Source organism: Aedes aegypti, chromosome 2 (genome assembly GCF_002204515.2).
Source record: "Aedes aegypti strain LVP_AGWG chromosome 2, AaegL5.0 Primary Assembly, whole genome shotgun sequence".
NCBI lineage: Eukaryota > Metazoa > Arthropoda > Insecta > Diptera > Culicidae > Aedes > Aedes aegypti.
The window spans coordinates 180,100,080-180,117,782 of record NC_035108.1 but is presented as its reverse complement, the minus strand read 5'-3'; the positions used below and the strand labels follow the sequence as shown (position 1 = coordinate 180,117,782).

Genomic DNA, 17,703 nt, shown 5'->3' with positions numbered 1-17,703 from the left:
AAACATAATATGGCACATGAATTGCACAATGCTGAAAATTTGCGCCAAATGATCCACTTGCCCCATCATGTGGTTTAATTATGTATAGTACGAATGATAATACTCTCGTTCTTGTTATTAGTGCTAGTAATGTTACATTTTAATACTTTGAAATTAAAAAGTATCTTTATTTAATCAAAATATGTGTACATACATATTTTATACATTAGTTCACACTAATTCGAACAAAAAAAAAATTGTAGCTAGTATAATTTAAAAGGAAATTCATCCATTTGTACACATAAGTTATATGGAATTATTGTAGGATTATTACTAACAATGTTTTATAAAAAACACTCGTAGTTTAAAAACATTAGCTACTTATTTTTGAATAACAAACTGAAATCCTTTTATTCTATTTATGAATATTTTTTGTATCATATGTCTAGATCAATTTATAAGGTCAAATAAGGTAATATTATATACTTTCAATTGGAAAATTTGTATATCATGCTCTTCTACAACTTAGCTTAGATAAACCACGAAAAGTTTAGTGTAAATTTAAAAATTATTACTCTTTTATACCAGAAAGGTTAAAAAAACTTTTAGGTGGATTAATTCAAATTTTCTTTGGTCAATTTGACAAATTTAAACTGGGAATGAATGAAGTTACGGTAAAACAACATTTGAGGATACTAAAACTTATTTAAATTATCGTAAGCAGTCTGCCAATAAATAATAATTATACTTGATCCACTTACCCCACCCCATTAAAAAGTAGGGGTAAGTGTACCATGTTCAATATATCTGTATTAATTTATAAAAATCACATATTTTTCATTGCTATTCATTCAATTAGAACTGAAATGCTCACCACGTGCCGAAAAAACTAATAGTATTCGACTTTGGACAGAGATACAGTGGATTTTTGATTGATGGAAAACAATTTTCAAATTAGTTAATTTTTGCAGCTAACAAGTTTGCTTGTGTTAGTGTACGTGTAGTACCAGTAATGCAAAAGTATCAATGTAGGCGTAAGAATATACCCTAAAACGAATCAATGGTGCGAAAACAATCAACATACTTAAGTATTTATGTTTAATATTGACGAATGATCCACTTACCCCACTGATACACTTCCCCCACTGTACCTTATGTATTGAGTGTAAGGGACTTAAAAATTTACACAAAATGATCCACTTGCCCCACCATGGAGGGGTAAATGATCATCAATAAAAATTATCTGTTCTCATAACAAATATGGTGTAATTATGTATAGTAAGAATGATATTACTCTACTTCTTGTTATTAGTAAATAGCACTATGTTGCGTTTTGATAATTTAATAATAAAAAGTATCTTCATTTCATCAATATATTATGAAAAATATGTATACATTAGCTCACACTAACTCTAACAAAAGAAAATGTAACTAGAATAATTTGAAAATACCTGAAGGTCGTAGACACAAAAGTCAATTTGGACAAATTGAGTTGTAGGATTGTGAAAAATAATAGAATCGTTCTGGTGGGCTTCGATCCCACGACTCCCAATACGCTAGACTGGGCGCGTTAACCAACTACGCCACAGAACGGGTAACAATTCTGCAGCGCAATCGGCCAACCTGAAACCAAAGTCCGTCACGACCCCATTTTCTCCTTCACAACCCTACACCTACACCAAATGGGGTCGTGACGGACTTTGGTTTCAGGTTGGCCGATTGCGCTGCAGAATTGTTACCCGTTCTGTGGCGTAGTTGGTTAACGCGCCCAGTCTAGCGTATTGGGAGTCGTGGGATCGAAGCCCACCAGAACGATTCTATTATTTTTCACAATCCTACAACTCAATTTGTCCAAATTGACTTTTGTGTCTACGACCTTCAGGTATTTTCAAAAACACCGTCGGCTGGTTAAGCCGTAATAGACATGACAACCCTAGTTGAGTAGAATAATTTGTCATATCATTTATACACATAAGTTATACATAAGTATTATAGGATTATTCCTTACGATGTTTTCGAAAATCACACGTTGTTTAAAAATATTAATAACATTTACTTTTGTATAACAAACTGAAATATTTTTATTGTATTTATGTATATATCAGTATCATCTGTCTAGAACAATTTATATGGTCAAATAAGGTACAATAACATGCTTTCAATTTGAAAACTTGTATATGTTGCTCTTTTGCAACTCAGCATTGATAAACCATGAAAAGTTTTGTATGAATTTTGAATAATCCATTCTTATATATATTTTTATACCAGAGAGATTAAAAAAAACCCTAGGCGTATCATTTAAAATTGTCTATGGTTGTCAATTTGACGAATATAAGCTAGGAATGAAAAAAAAAGGAAAACAACATTTTTGGATAATAAAACTTATTCAAATTCTCGTAAGCAGTCTGCCAATAAACGATAATAATACTTGATCCACTTACCCGACCCCGTTAAAAAGTAGGAGCAAGTGTACCATGTCCTATATATCTGTATTAATTTATAAAAATCGCATAATTTGTGATTCGTTCAATTTGGACTAAAATGCTCACCATGTGTTGAAAAAACTAATAGTATTCGATTTTAGGCAGAGATACAATAGATTTTGAATTGATGGAAAACAATTTTCAAATTAATTCATTTTTACAGCTAACAAGTTTGCTTGTGTTAATGTACGTATAGTACCAGTTTTACAATAGTATCAATGTGGACGTAAGAATAAAGTCTAAAACGAAACAAAGATGCAAAAACATTCAACATAGGGTTTCGTTCTACTTCGTCGTAAGCGCTATTATTCGTCGTATCAAACTTAGAATGTTCCACTACGGCGGATATCAAACTTACCTGCGACATAGATTCATTTTCTAAGTCTATTTTTTTTAAACTGTCATTATTTGTACACTTGTACACCAAAAATGCAACAGAAGTACTTCTGTATTTCGTTAAATAACTTCAGTTCAACTTTTCACTTTTTCACCGAAATCGAATGGACGAACACGATTTAAGAGAAATGCTTAACGATCGCCATCAGTCATACCACTTTATGACACAAGTTTCTTCCCGCCCCCTGTGTGACTTACTTCGCCAGGCACTTATTTTCACTATGGAAAACCATCGTACTTCTTCACTGAAGGATTTCATGCCAATCACTTGCCGTAAAAGTTCTATAATTCACGAAATTTTATGAAATTTCCTCACAGACCGCGTAAAATTGAGAATGTAAACAAAGTTCAATCCGTCGTACTGAGAAAAAAAAGCTTTGGCGCATCAATGTGTGCGCGATGCTGTTTTCGCAGCACTGTGAGCAAATGCCATAATTGTACGGTCAAAAGTAGAGTGTCTATCCCGGGACATCCCGGGATCTGGTCAATATCGAGATTTCCCGTTTCCCAGGATTTTTGTTCTGACATCCCGGGAATTCCGAGATTCCCAAAATATACGTAGAGTTTGATGAAAACCATCGAAATTTAAATGAAAAACAATGACATTTTTCTTCACTATCATGCATTATTTGATAAAATTGAAAAGCATCATGAAACAGAGAATGAACGAGTACATATTTTCATGAAAAGACCCATTTACCAAGTAAAAAACACATATTTTATTTGTTTAGTTGCAAAGTTTCGATGCTATTCTTTTCAACATTAACCGGGGTTATAAGCCTAAAATAAACCTAAACTTTATTAAATAATTTTCAGTTATTAACTTTTTGCATGATCTTCTACAATATCTACAATGATCTATAATCGTTATTTTGATCTTTCTTTATTTCTTTATTCTAAAGTCATAATATTAAATTAAGTTGCTGCAAACATTTCGAAAGCCATCAAATTTTTGAAACAAATTGATATAATATTATGACTAAAATTTATACCATACTTCCATGTATAAATGTTGTAGAGGATTTGAAAAATCCCTTAAAACTCATAATTCGTGAAGCTAAGTTTCGTTTTTCGTCAAGTTACTTCATCCGAATACATGAAATGTGGTATGTTACAATTAACATATTATCTTAGAAAGTTACATTATCTTTTTTTCTAACATTGAAAAAAGTTTTTATTGTCAAATTTGTACTTTTATTTCAACTAGCTTTATTAAATATTTGAGAAATCCCGGGATCCAGGGATTTCCCGGGATAAACTTATATTTTTGTCCCGAATACCGAGACGAGCATAATTGCCGGGAAATTGACACTCTAGTCGAATGGAATTGTATTCATATGTTTGGGCTGAATTTTGATGATGGGCAATGCATTTTGAAGGAAATTAGTATATTCCATCATGCTGAAGGAATGGAGAGAGATGCCCGTAGATCTATATATTGTAGTAAAACATTTTATTATAGCGTTGATATGTTGTGTTTTGACCACTCAATATATCACAGTGAGCCGTAAGTTGTGAGACGAATCCGGAAACTGATTGCGACAGAAATGAAAACGATACGACGGATTGAGAATACGGCAAGATGCATTTTCTTTGCATTATTTCCAAAAAGAGATCAAGATTGATCAAAATCAATGCTAAAGCCGTTTTGAGAAAGAATTGTTTGGCATCGGTTTGTATCAGCATCATTTACTGCAATACATTGCAGTTCTCACTGATCAAATGCTTAATACAATGGATACTAGCACATCACCCTTTTCAAGTATTTATGCTAAACATGGACAAATGATCCACTTACCCCACTGATACACTTCCCCCACCTTGAATAAAATGACAAAGAAAAGATAATATTTAAGTTTTTTTTTTATCGCAGTTTTTAATTTTTCTTCAAGTGATTCGATTATCTGGAGTGAGAAAAAATTCAATACTCCGGATCTGAGAGAGAGGAGACAGCTAACTGACAACTGGCTTGTTTTCTTGGCTTCTTTGATTTCTTCTTCTCATGTTTGGGTTGTGCACAATGGTTCGGAGATCACAAACTGAGTCAAAACCATTTTCACATTCCATTTGTTATCAAACAGAGCATAAAATTCAAAAATTTCAATATCAGTTTGAGTTCAATCGACAATATTTAAATAATCAACGTTTTTATATGCGAGATCACAGGAAAACAAACTGAATTTTCAATCATAACTAGTTTTAGTTTGGCCAAATTTTGACGGTTTTTCACGTTCTGCCCTTCAAATGTGCGGTTTTCCAGTGACAGTTGATGACAGGTTCCCTTGACTTTTGGGAGCTCGCAATCTAAGCCAGCTGTCTCCTCACTCTCAGCTCCGGATAATCGAGTCCAACCTGTAATAGGCTATTCGTTTAAATGTTACTTACCTTTCTTTGTTCTAATACATCTGAAAAACCTTCTGTATAACTAAACTAATTTCGAATTGATTGAAAAAAGTACCATTGTAGAGCACTTAATGTAAGATTTAATACATTTATTACGTCCAAGTACAATGAGTTTTTTTTACAAAATTATGTCATACACAAATACCTAGTTAGACTAACAATATCAACTACTTTTTACAATGTACAAGAAATTTCAACTAGTACAATAAATATGTTCATTCAATTAAAATTCTTTCTAGTATTCCTTCACAGTGTCACGGGTCTTTGGTTTATTCATTACAAACTTTAGAAGAATGGTCGTAACACACATCTCTCATAAGTTAGATGGGGATTGTATGTTTTTTAACAATCTAGTACAGGTGATTCGATTTCACTGCGTTAAACTCAACGAAGCAATCATCTATTGGACAGCTCTCTCCAACCGTTTTTAGTGGTGCGGTCGACGACAAGTGCAACAGCGATTGCATACCCATATGTTACACCATCAGATTTATCAGATTGACTGTAATGGCGAACATATTTATTATTAATTTGATTTTTGAAAACTACTGACATCTTACCATGTGGATTGAACATAGACGTTGGTTTTCCCATGCCGCTATCGTTATCACTGAGGCTAGTGTTGCTATTGTTGTTGAGATCCTGCCGCAGGGCGTTAAACATTCCAGCACTGTGATCTCGAGGAACTGTTTCCAAAGAGACAAAAAAAATTGAATTACTATAGCTGTAATCTAAGAAAACCAACCAACCCACCATGTGTATGCTTCTTCTGCCTTGCTCGGGAGTTTTGAAACCACACCTGAGTGACCCTCTTGCTGAGTCCCGTTAACTGCGCTATCCTCTCCAAGTCCTGTCCATCGGGATTGCTGTCGATTTGAAAATTTGCCTGCAGAATGTGAAGTTGTTCCTCGGTGAACGTGGTCCGCACCCGTTTCGATTTGTTTTTATTGAATCCATCCGTGCTGCAGCCATCTGCATCCATCGAATATGACGATGATGATGAGTCGTTAGGTTTTTAGGGTCGTTAAACAGAGACTATAAAATGATCTACCTACCGTCGCTGGAATTTGAATCGTCTGCGTTGTCCATGTAGTGGATCTTACACATGACTTTATTGTCGATCAGGGCAAACTGTTCCCCGGTGGAAAGCTGGCGTCCGCAGGTGTCGCAAGAAAAGCACGCCAGGTGAAATACTAGATCTCGAGCTTTCCGGACCCAATCCGAGGGAGCTATTGTACGGGAGCATTTGGAACACTTGGCGCCAAAGGTTCTGCGAATAGAGAAAGAAAAATCGTTGAACAGTTTGTCGACTGTTTTCGATGATTCTATAATTTAACAATACCCTTACACTTATCCCCCATTTACGTACTGAGTCTGGGTTGGTGAATAGTGAATTACGCAACAAGTTGCAGATTGATGATTTTTACGAGGCTGGCCAAGTTGGATATTTCCCAAAAGTGCTGTATGTTTTACTATTTCGTAGAGTACAACTTTAGTGTATCAGAAATCATATCTGGGCGCATTCAACATTGTTTAGCAATTTCTGAAAATTGTTGTGTAGTGATTCATTACAGAACTCAAAACAGTTACGTAATGGAAAAGCGTTGCAAGGGAGTCATGACTATTACCACACTGCTTAATTCAGTGCAGGAAAGTAGGCCGTTTCATGACAGATAAGCGATATAAAAACCGCCTATTACGATAAAAAAAATGCAAAAAACGCCTTTTCATTACGCAACTATGTTTTGAATTAGAGATGGAAAAACGGCTTATTTTAGTGAACGGATCTGATCCAAAACACTCAGTTTAGTAAACCTGATCTTTAGAACGGTTCAGTGACTCAATGGCTCAGCGGCTCGCAAAGGAAGAGCAAACTGAACGGAAAATAGTGCGGTGAGCTATAAGGCGGGTTCAATTCTCTAAGGTTTCCCATTATGCTACAGAGTACAATGCACACATTTTGGTTCGCTCCCTGTTGCGCGACATGCTCTCATTCTTCGAACATTATTTCTCCAACTCACGATTAATCGGGCAACTTATGGTCTCCGAACCATGAGGAAGAAGTAAAAACGCGCTTGGTGAACACGTGGGCTTTCACTCTTCTCTCTTTCATTTGCCTGAATATGGAATGGAATGGAAATGGAATGGAAATCGAGCGTGGCTGAGAATGCTGAGAGTGCAGAGCTGCAACAAACGAAGTTTACTTGTGTGCCGTGGCGTGCAAAGCAGAGCACGCATCGAGCGTTATAACAAAAAAAGCCGAAAAACGAACGAAGGATAACAGGGAAAAAAATAGGTTCGTTCATTTTCCGGGTCATTTTTTGTCTGATCCGTGCAGCTCAGGGACCGTTCAAATATTACGTAACGCAACAGGGGGAGGGAGGGGTTCTTACATAGTGTTACGATCCATAAAAAAAAATAACATTTTCCATACGAAAACTGTTACGTTTAGGTGAGAGGGGGTCTAAAATTGACCGATTTTGCGTTACGTAATATTTGAATGAACCGTCTGTCGCCAGAAAAGAGCCAATTATCACTCGTTCTTATGAGTGATCCTGATCTTCCAAACGGCTCCGATTCTTTTTGCCCATCTCTATTTTGAATTGTGTTATAAAACACAACATTATAAATTAACAATAATGCACCGTTGGAGAATTTTTTGAGGCATGTGAAATATCCCTGCTTGAATGGTGTTGCACCAAAAGTTTTTGCGAAAACTTTAGATTATTTCAGGCGTGGCTTAATTTCTCCAGTAATAAACTTGTATTCCGAAGGGTGCAGTTGAGTTTAAAGCAACAAGCTTTGATTAGGCAGTTTGGTAGCTTTTATTGTGCATTGGCGAAGCAATTATTCGAAGAGCTGGTGGAGTAGTAAGTAGAGGGGAAGATTACTGATCTTGATGTCGGAAGTTCCATTCTCGTTTACATTTTTGTTTTCATTTTTTTTTTCTTTAAGGTTTTTTGCAACAAATCTGCAATTTTCAGATAACTTAAATATGTTGCAAACAGACTCCGCCTCTTACGCTTATTGCGTCGCTATTCAGTGTAATCGTAAGTCATATTTCCAACAATTTACAAGTCTGATTAGTTTCAAGGGATGATTATATTCTTGAGCTGAAACAAACTGTTCTACTTGGGGTTAGTTTAATTGCTCTTAATATGTTCATATTAAGCAATTAAACTAACCCCAAGTAGAACAGTAGAACATTTCGATTTAAACCCCTCGAATCTACACATCATTCAAATAAAAATGGTTTAAATTTCAGTTAGTTGGTGGAAAAGAGTAAGGCGATATGAAACTTTGTAAAACTGAACGCAAAATTTTACCACCCTGTTCATTGTTTCACCTCTTTCCCTACGACACATGGTAACCAAACGAAAACTTCGTGCTGTTACACACATGTGACTTAGCAATCTATATGTAACCTAGTTTGTAATTTAATTCTTTGAAACCACAAATTCAACTTCAATGTAACTTATTCACTTTAACAGCTCTTGGCTAAGTTACATACGAGGCAAAATGCAACACCTAATGTAAACAAAGCGTAAGTTACAATGTGATAGCCTAGTAACCAAAATTAAAAATCGTCATGCTATAAATTATCTGAAATGCAACGGCGCAATGTAATTTGTTTTATTTTTCTAAAATATTGCGTTTGTTACCGGTGTGCTTCTTGGGAATTATAATTATAATTATAACAATCCCTCTGATAAAGAGAGGTTGACTTTAGTACATAGAACTGTATTTTTATTAGGGTAACGGTCGCATTTTGGACCCTCTAAGGAAGTGATTTTAGATTTTTGTTCCAATTAATTAACCCGTATCCGACCGGGTTAAGAAAAAAAATCAAAAAATTCTCGTGAAGCCATTTTCTATCCGATTTTCAAACTTCTTTCACTATATGAAATCCAAACTCTTCTTTTTTCTTATGCTGGGGAAAGTGGTCCAAAATTATGCCTGTGGCCGGAGTTATTCCGGTGTCCTCCTGGGCCAAGTCGGGTAAAAATTTGATCAACTTCCTCTCCTGAACAGTTTTATAATACTAAACTGTCATTTAACAACTCAAGTTTTGTAGGAACAGTCAATCGTGCAACATGAAAGATATTCAAGTGATTTAAGGAGTCACTTTCATGGAAGTTTCCTTGAAAAACTGAAATATGCCTTCCGGAAGATCCGGAACATCCGTAAAAGTGGTCAAATCGTTAAAAATTACTTGGAAAGTCGCAGTTCTTTTTTCTCACTAGTTTTCAATATACATGGACATAACCAATGCTTTGAGTGCATAAGACCCTATATGACCATTGGGGGGCAAAAAATCGGTAAAAAATGGCTTGAAAAGCCGCGGTTTTTTTCAATCTCACTAGTTTTCAACATACACTCCCGTGCAAAAGTTTGGGTTCACCCCCTTAAAAACATACAAAAATGTTCTGTCCATATCTCTGTGATTACACGTCCAATTGAACCTCTTTAAGCCGCATTCGAAAGGTAAAGAGTTATTATTACTTCGTATGTATTTTTCCAAAAACATTTTTTGAATTTTATATACTAAATTTTTACTTAAAGTTGTGACATTTTTCAAAAAACACACTGAAAAATCATATTTAATTTCCTCAGCATTGAGTCGACCAAAATTTTAAATCAAAGTGTCATTAGAATCATAATCTTATATTCTTTGAAGAGACCCCACGAAATTTTGGCGGAAAAATCTGGAAAGTATTTAAAATCAATGAAACAGTCAGTCAAGTCATCGTGCAAAAGTTTGGGTTCACCCCTCAGTATGATGCAAATCGTGCAAAAGTTTGGGTTCACCTGAGCCGCACGCACATCATTTTTGTCAATATCTCTGCCATTTTTCAACCAATTTTAATAGTTTAAAGCTTTTTGGGCGCAAATAATAACGCGTACATGATTGGTTTGAGATTTTACAGATTTAAGTAAGTTCAGGTGAATCCAAACTTTTGCACGACACACCATACTGAGGGGTGAACCCAAACTTTTGCACGGTGACTTGACTGACTGTTTCATTGATTTTGAATATTTTTCAGATTTTTCCGCCAAAATTTCGTGGGGTCTCTTCAAAGAACATAAGATTACGACTCTAATGACACTTTGATTTAAAATTTTGGTCGACCCAATGCTGAGGAAATCAGATATAATATTTCAGTGAGTTTTTTGAAAAATGTCACAACTTTAGGTAAAATTTTAGTATACAAAGTTCAAAGAATGTTTTTGGAAAAATACATACGAAGTAATAATAACTCTTTACCTTTCGAATGCGGCTTAAAGAGTTTCAATTGGACGTGTAATCACAGAGATATGGACAGAACACTTTTGCATGTTTTTTAGGGGGTGAACCCAAACTTATGCACGGGAGTGTATAGGGACGATTCTACCCCATTACCCCGCACCCCATTTCCCCGAATGCCATTTCCTAGAATTCCATTACCCCGAATGTACTGAAGAACAGTGCTTCGCAATTGGGTTGTTTAGTGATGAAAAATTAACATCTTCTTGTAACTTGATCGAGAGAGCACATTTTTTTAAGTGTAACACGGTTTTATTGCGCTTTTATTTCTCAATCTTGATATAATAAATGATTAAAAAAGATTTCAATTCGTCGACTCAATGACATTTCAATTTACATAATGACAGTTCGTCCCGAAGTAAAATTAGCCGAGGGGTGATTCAAACGCAATTTCCATACTAAATTCAAACGTGTTTTAAAAACAGTTTCAGGGCACGAAAAATCATGAAACTTTGGATTCCGGCTTAGTTTTCAACGTAGAATCACAATGTGTAAGAAATAGGATACCCCTGAACAAGCCAATTCACATAGTTCACATAGCTTGAATGACAATTTAATTGCTCAATTTGTTCAGAATTAATATTTAACATGTATAATAATACATAACAACAAAGTTTTGAAACTTTTTATGCTTTAAAGTTATTTTTTGATGGTTTGGACAAGTATTGTATTTTGCCATATGAGAGAAACGAAGCATTTTATATTGAGACTGCAAGTATGACGGAAAAATCGATTTACTCTAAATTTTATCGTGCAATTTCAATAAAATTATATCTAAATTGAAAGTTAAAGTCTTGTTTTGCATACTTGGTAGATTAGATCGTGAAAATTTTGATAAACTAAAATTTAATGTAAACATCAATGAAACCAGTGTTTTATGCAACTTTGGCAAGCTGTTTCTAATCATGATCCGCAACAAATCAAGGGAGTCTGTTTATCATTTTCTGACTCTGGTTTGATCAGGCAGATAAAACTCATCTAAACAAGCTCCAAACTTTTTGCTTTAGATGTTTCGGGTATGGTATATTTTCTAAAGTAGAATCAAACACCTACCCCATAATAGTAAACAAGCGAGAAAAACGAGACCGCCTCTCTCTTTGGGATTTCCTTTTTTGCTGTTAGGGAGTCGATGCCGGTTATGGACCTTTTGCGTATTATGGACCCCCTACATAAAAACATAAAATTAACACTCAAAGCAACCTTATTCCTATGAAAATCCACCGGGGGAACTTCGATCGCATTGTTAGTCAGCAGTTTCAGACAAAATATTTGGTTTGAGACGTATAAATACAGATATTTGAACAGTTTTGTGAATGAAACCACACAAGAGGGTCCATAATACGCATAGCCAGATGGGTCCATAATAGGCACGTCGGCAGCGAGCCGGATTACATGGGAATCAAATGGAGGGTCCATAATAGGAAACGTCAAATTTGACAACAGTTTTCCAAATGTATATTTCGCTGGAAAAATCGAATGATGTTGTGTGTTTCATAGGCGTACTACGAAGTAAAGACATTGAACTTGTTGGTAGACTCCACAAACCGTATATCCGTCTGAGATATCATTGCGGAAAAGCGTCGAGAGTGAAATTCAGCTACTAAGGGGTCCATTCCTAGCATTGAAACCCTATTTATCGAGCTTGATACAACTTGCGAAGCATTGTCGATCATAGACCGATACAGATAGGATGTTCTTCTACGCTTGCTTTGATTATGCATAGAAATCAAATGGGTGCGAATTCTTCAATGCCCGGAAGCGATGTAACAAATTCATTATAAAATTGATCTAATATCTGGTCGCATTGGAAATAGTACTTAACAGGAAAAAAACAATTAAAGACTGTTTTAGATAGCCGTAAACAATTCTTGCATTGATAAAGTAAATGATCCTTTGGCAATGACGCTTGGCCCTGCGATGGTATAAAAAAAAGGGATCCATATTATTATACGTCGCTATTCGTGCAGTGTGAATTGCATCGCAAATAGCTATTTTTCTGCGTTGTAACTTGATCTGAAGAGCACCATTATTGATTTCAGAGTTTTATTCCTATAGTACTAATCACAAGTTCTCTTCCAGAAGTGATCAGTCATATTGAAAATCAATTGTAACACATATTTTTTTTTTATGTATTAGCAATAATGCACCAAATTTTCGAATAGAGCTCATCCCCAGAACCATCAAACCTTACTAACATAATTATTCCTTTCCTGTGACGTCTATGAAAATAGTTTTGGTTGATTTTGGCGTTGGCGTAAGAAGATACAAGCTGTAGGTTGTACTTACATTCGTTCCCTTCCTTAGCGATTGCCAAGACGTGGTCAGGTGTGCAATGTAATGCTTGTTTTGTTTATTTCTATTTATGTAAAAAAATAGTTCATCCCAAACGTTTTATTTTTTTCGACACTTCATGTAGGTTTCTCCAAACCGGAAGAGATGATTATCATACAGCCACCCACAATTTGTACAGTCGCATATGGTAAGCTATGCTATACTCAGAAGAGTTCTTGGATAAACTTAGGAAGTCATTAAGCTCAAAACATTATAGATTATGGTGGTTCAAAAACGTTTTTGCTAAACACCGTTGATTCGATTCCAGATCAAATTCTGATTTTCCTCCCAAAATTTGACCTCATTTGGATGAAAACGGAGACTGTACAAGCCCTTCAAACTTTGTATGGAAATTACTATGGGAAAAGAAGCAATTCAAGGAGTTCGTGATATCTTAGATCATCATGAAGAATATAATTACCTTTAAGATATTCCGGTTGTTTCGATCAAACCTCAATGTAATGAGTTTACAAAACATTAATAAATATGACATTGTTGAACGAGTACTTCATAGCCTAAAATGTATACAAATTTGATTTACTATATATAACGTTATAAGAGTTACGTAAGTGTAATTTAAATTGGCAGAATTTTGGTAAATGTAAGTTCTAGTATAGAGTAAAGTGGGGCAAGAGTTCGAGTGGGGTAAGAGATTCCTTTTACGATTTCTAGCTCAATTCAAAACAAATCTAATAAATGTCATTGTGGTTCGAATGCTATTCAAATAAGAGACATTTACTCCAAATATCATAAAAATCGATTTAGATTTGGAAAAGTTATGGCTATTTGCTGTTTTTCGACGTGAATATTGAGCAATTCTCGCTGAAACCAGGCCGCCAACGGCACCCATCGTTAGAATTCCAATTTGATATCACTGATCGCTAGTTTTCGATAAAACTTAAGGGTGGTCCTTTCTGTTTTCTCAAATTGGTGGACCCCTCGTACACCAGCTAGCTGAACAGTTTGCGAAAAAGCCCATTTTTTGATAAATCTTGGGTATTTCTTCACGTGATATGTCTCATATTTCGCTTGGAACACATAGCAAACTTAGTGGTATCGTATAGAGAAAGTTTGAATGAATTCTAACGATGGGTGCCGATGGCGGCCTGGTTTCAGCGAGAATTGCTCAATTGTAATTTTTGGTCAAACTTTCGTTGCATGGAATCAATTGAAGATAAAATCTTTTTCAATATTTTATGTAAGGTCATTTCTAGGCCTATCATAAGGTTGCTTTGAAGTGTATTAGATTTTGCATAAATCCTTGAAAATAATTTTTGGCCCATAGTGGGGCAAAAGTTCGAATCAGCGGGGCACAAGTTCAACCCATGTATAAAATCACGGAAAAATTTGCAAATTGCCTAAAATCCACATATAATCTTCAAATTTTGTTATACTTGTCTGATCGTGTGAAAACTGTCACCAAAATTTTACATTTACACTTAGTTTTGCGAAAAACTGCTATTTTTGAGTATATTACAATTAACCCGGTTTTGGACAATGTTTTGATGAAAATTTAGTGTGTATTTTTCGGCAAACTTAAGTTTACGGCTGGTGTAAAGTATGCCTGTCATAAAAGGATCGATATTTTGTGTTTTAACCAGCGAATTTTTGCCCCACACTAGATTCGAACTCTTGCCCTACCGGTGGGGCAAAAGTTCGAATAAGACAATCAATTTTGAAACTGTTATAATTAAAAATGGGTAAATATTTTGACACAAGTTTGTTCAACAAAATTATAGCCAATATGTTGAAGGTTCACTGTTTGGCATTTGTTTTGTTTTAACTGCTATTGTTTTCCTGGAAACTTTGATTATACCACTAAGGTCGAACTTTTGCCCCACCTTACTCTAATGAGTTTTGCATCGATTAATCAAGTTATATTGTTGGTGCGTTGGCGTAAAATAAAGTTATTGCTAATCCACTCTTGTATAAACAACCTGTCACGTTGAGAAAAAAACACAATTGCCATGTTTTGATTTCATCAAGTCCAGTGCAAACCAGAAATAACGCACACTTCCTCATTCAACGGTTGTTGAACCACTGTTGAGACCACTCAGAATTGGAAGAATATGCTCCACTCCTCATGCCGCTCGAGTTTAAGCTTGAAACCTCTCCTTAAATCCAATAACATTCATTGAATGAACGTCAAATAAAATTGTTCGATATACCTAATAATTTTATTTTCATGCAAATAAATAAATGTCAAAACAAGTCACTTCGCTCGGCTGCTTTCTGTAATGAAAGACTGGCTTCGATATAATCGAATAATAGTCTTTCGTATACTAGGAGGACAAATGAAGTACACCTAGATTGCACTGAGTCTTATTGAGATCACATTGACCAGAAAGACGGACCGATCATTGAGTGAGATCTCAATACTCTACTGTCTGTGATGACGATTCGACGGCGGCGAATTGGAGTGGAGCACGATCGACGTCCGCAGTTGTATTTCCCCAGCGAGCATAAACACACTTAAAAAGGGTTGCATTCAATCGCAAAGATTAATAATCCTCCTGGTCTCGTACTTGAAGCGTGGAACGCTCCTAACCTGTACACATAGTGTTTGAATTATCAACCCATAGTTATGGATCAATTAGTATCAAGTCCAACCATTCAAAATAAAAATGTTTTATACATAAAATTTCAATGTAAAACCAAAAATCGTCCCATTTAAAATCGATACTTCGGCTAGCAAACATCTCAGTGTGTACCGTGTAAGTGTCGTAAGGCAGAATAGCACAACTGAAACTGGAAACAAACAAGAGCAAAACATCATATTATGAATGTGTATAGGATAGTGTCAAGAGTGGATCAATAAACGATCTCTAACATTGCTTTTCAGATAAACTACACTTATAGGATATCCATTCAGCCATAAGAATTATCATACTTTCCAAGTATATTTTATTTCATGATCTCAAAATAAGTTGCTGCTCCAAGTTAAGATTTTCTGGAGGTTTTATTTTTGTGAACTACAATAAAACTAATTAAAACTTGCTCTGTTGTCGCTTTACACGAAGTTTTTCAACCATTCGTGTTTGTTTATAAAAAAAAATTACAACTTTAGATGTCGTCAGTATTTCTATGTTGGTACTCTTTCTTGAAAGTATCAAGTTCACTGTTGAAATTGAAATAAATCTATTTTTTTAACAGTGATCTAAGTGTGGGGCCTTCCTTATCCGAGTGGTTAGAGTCCACGGCTACAAAGCAAAGCCATGCTGAAGGTGTCTGGGTTCGATTCCCGGTCGGTCCAGTTAATAACAGTTGAAGTGCTTATAAAACACTAAGCTGAGATGCTCTGTCCCAGTAGTGACGTAAATGCCAAGAAGAAGAAGAAGAACTGTGGAAAACAAGCAGTTCCTTGCCCATACTACGGATCACTTGTAGGAACTGCTTATTTACAGTATACAGAATCATGTTTATAGGGGCCCAGATAGTCGTAGCGGTAAACGCGCAGCTATTCAGCAAGACCAAGCTGAGGGTCGTGGGTTCGAATCCCACCGGTCGAGGATCTTTTCGGGTTGGAAATTTTCTCGACTTCCCAGGGCATAGAGTATCTTCGTACCTGCCGCACGATATACACATGCAAAAATGGTCGATTGGCATAGAAAGCTCTCAGTTAAAAACTGTGGAAGTGCTCATAAGAACACTAAGCTGAGAAGCAGGCTTTGTCCCTGTTTGGACGTAACGCCAGAAAGAAGAAGAATCATGAATCAGGATATATGTAGTTCAAAGAAATAAAGCCATTTTCATCCATAATAGTTGAGTTTTACCATCTGTGGAGGCTTATGGTTGTTGATGCCACTTCCTATTTGGAATCCTTGGTACAATTCCTGGAGATATCTCTGGTGGAATTCCTGTTGAAATCCCTGGTGAAATTCCTAGATGAATCCGTGGAGGAATTCCTTGAGGAATACTTGGACGAATTCCTGGAGGAATTCCGGTTTCAATTTCCGGAGGAATTTCAAGTATATCGTTGGAAAAACAGCTTGTAAATTCTGATGGAATTCTTGGACGAATCCCCCGCGGAATGGATGAACCCTGGTGGAACTCTTAAAGGAATCTCTTTTGGATTTCCTGGAGGAATCCATGGTGCAATTCCTGGAAAAAGTTTTGAAGGAATTTAAAGGGAATCGTGGTAGAAATACCTTGAAAATCCTTATGGAATTCCTGAAGGAATGCCTCGTGACATTATAGTGGAATGGATGGTGGTATTTCTGGAGAAACCTCTGATAAAATTCCATGAGCATTCTCTGGTGGAATTCCCAAAAGGATCCTGGAGGAATCCCTGGCAGAACCCTGTTGAAAATCTTGAAGAAATCCTTGGTGAAGTTCCTATCCCTGATTGAGTTTTTGGAGTAATCCCTGATAAAGAACCAGGATCAATCTCTGGTGGAAGCACAAAAGAACCGATTGAGAGTCTTTGAAACCAACAAATGATCTCCCCGTTCCAGATGAACTCCTGATAGAAATCCCTGATGGAATTCCTAAAGCAATCTCTATAGGAATCCATGGTGAAATTCCTAGAAGATTCTCTGATTAAATTCATAGAGGGCCACCAAGAAGGGTTACTTGAGGAATCCTTTGTAAAGTTTGTAAGGGAATATTCTTGACCTCTTGTAGGAATTCTTTATGATGTTCCTAAAATATTTTTGGTTCTTATTCTTAATTGAATTTCTTTCAGAAATTTCTAGAAATTTCTTGCAGAAATATCTGGAGGAATGCCTGAAAGTATATCAGGAAGAATATCTTCAGGAATTTAAGGATGAATTCCATGAGAAATCTATAAAAGTATTATTGGGGGAA

At 35.7% G+C, this 17,703-nt stretch overlaps 1 protein-coding gene across 2 annotated transcripts in view; it reads right to left on the bottom strand.

Moving 5' to 3' along the window:
- Positions 1-5,541: 5,541 nt before the first annotated feature.
- LOC5574562 (LIM/homeobox protein Awh) overlaps positions 5,542-17,703 on the bottom strand; it is a 178,161-nt gene continuing 165,999 nt past the window's right edge. For both annotated transcript variants that reach the window (XM_021843321.1, XM_021843322.1), the window contains exons 3-6: positions 6,317-6,531; positions 6,015-6,233; positions 5,822-5,947; positions 5,542-5,763 (exon numbers count right to left, since the gene is read on the bottom strand). In XM_021843321.1, coding sequence (XP_021699013.1) covers positions 5,738-5,763; positions 5,822-5,947; positions 6,015-6,233; positions 6,317-6,531 — 586 coding nt within the window. In that variant the 3' untranslated portion in view covers positions 5,542-5,737. The remainder of the gene's footprint in view (positions 5,764-5,821; positions 5,948-6,014; positions 6,234-6,316; positions 6,532-17,703) is intronic.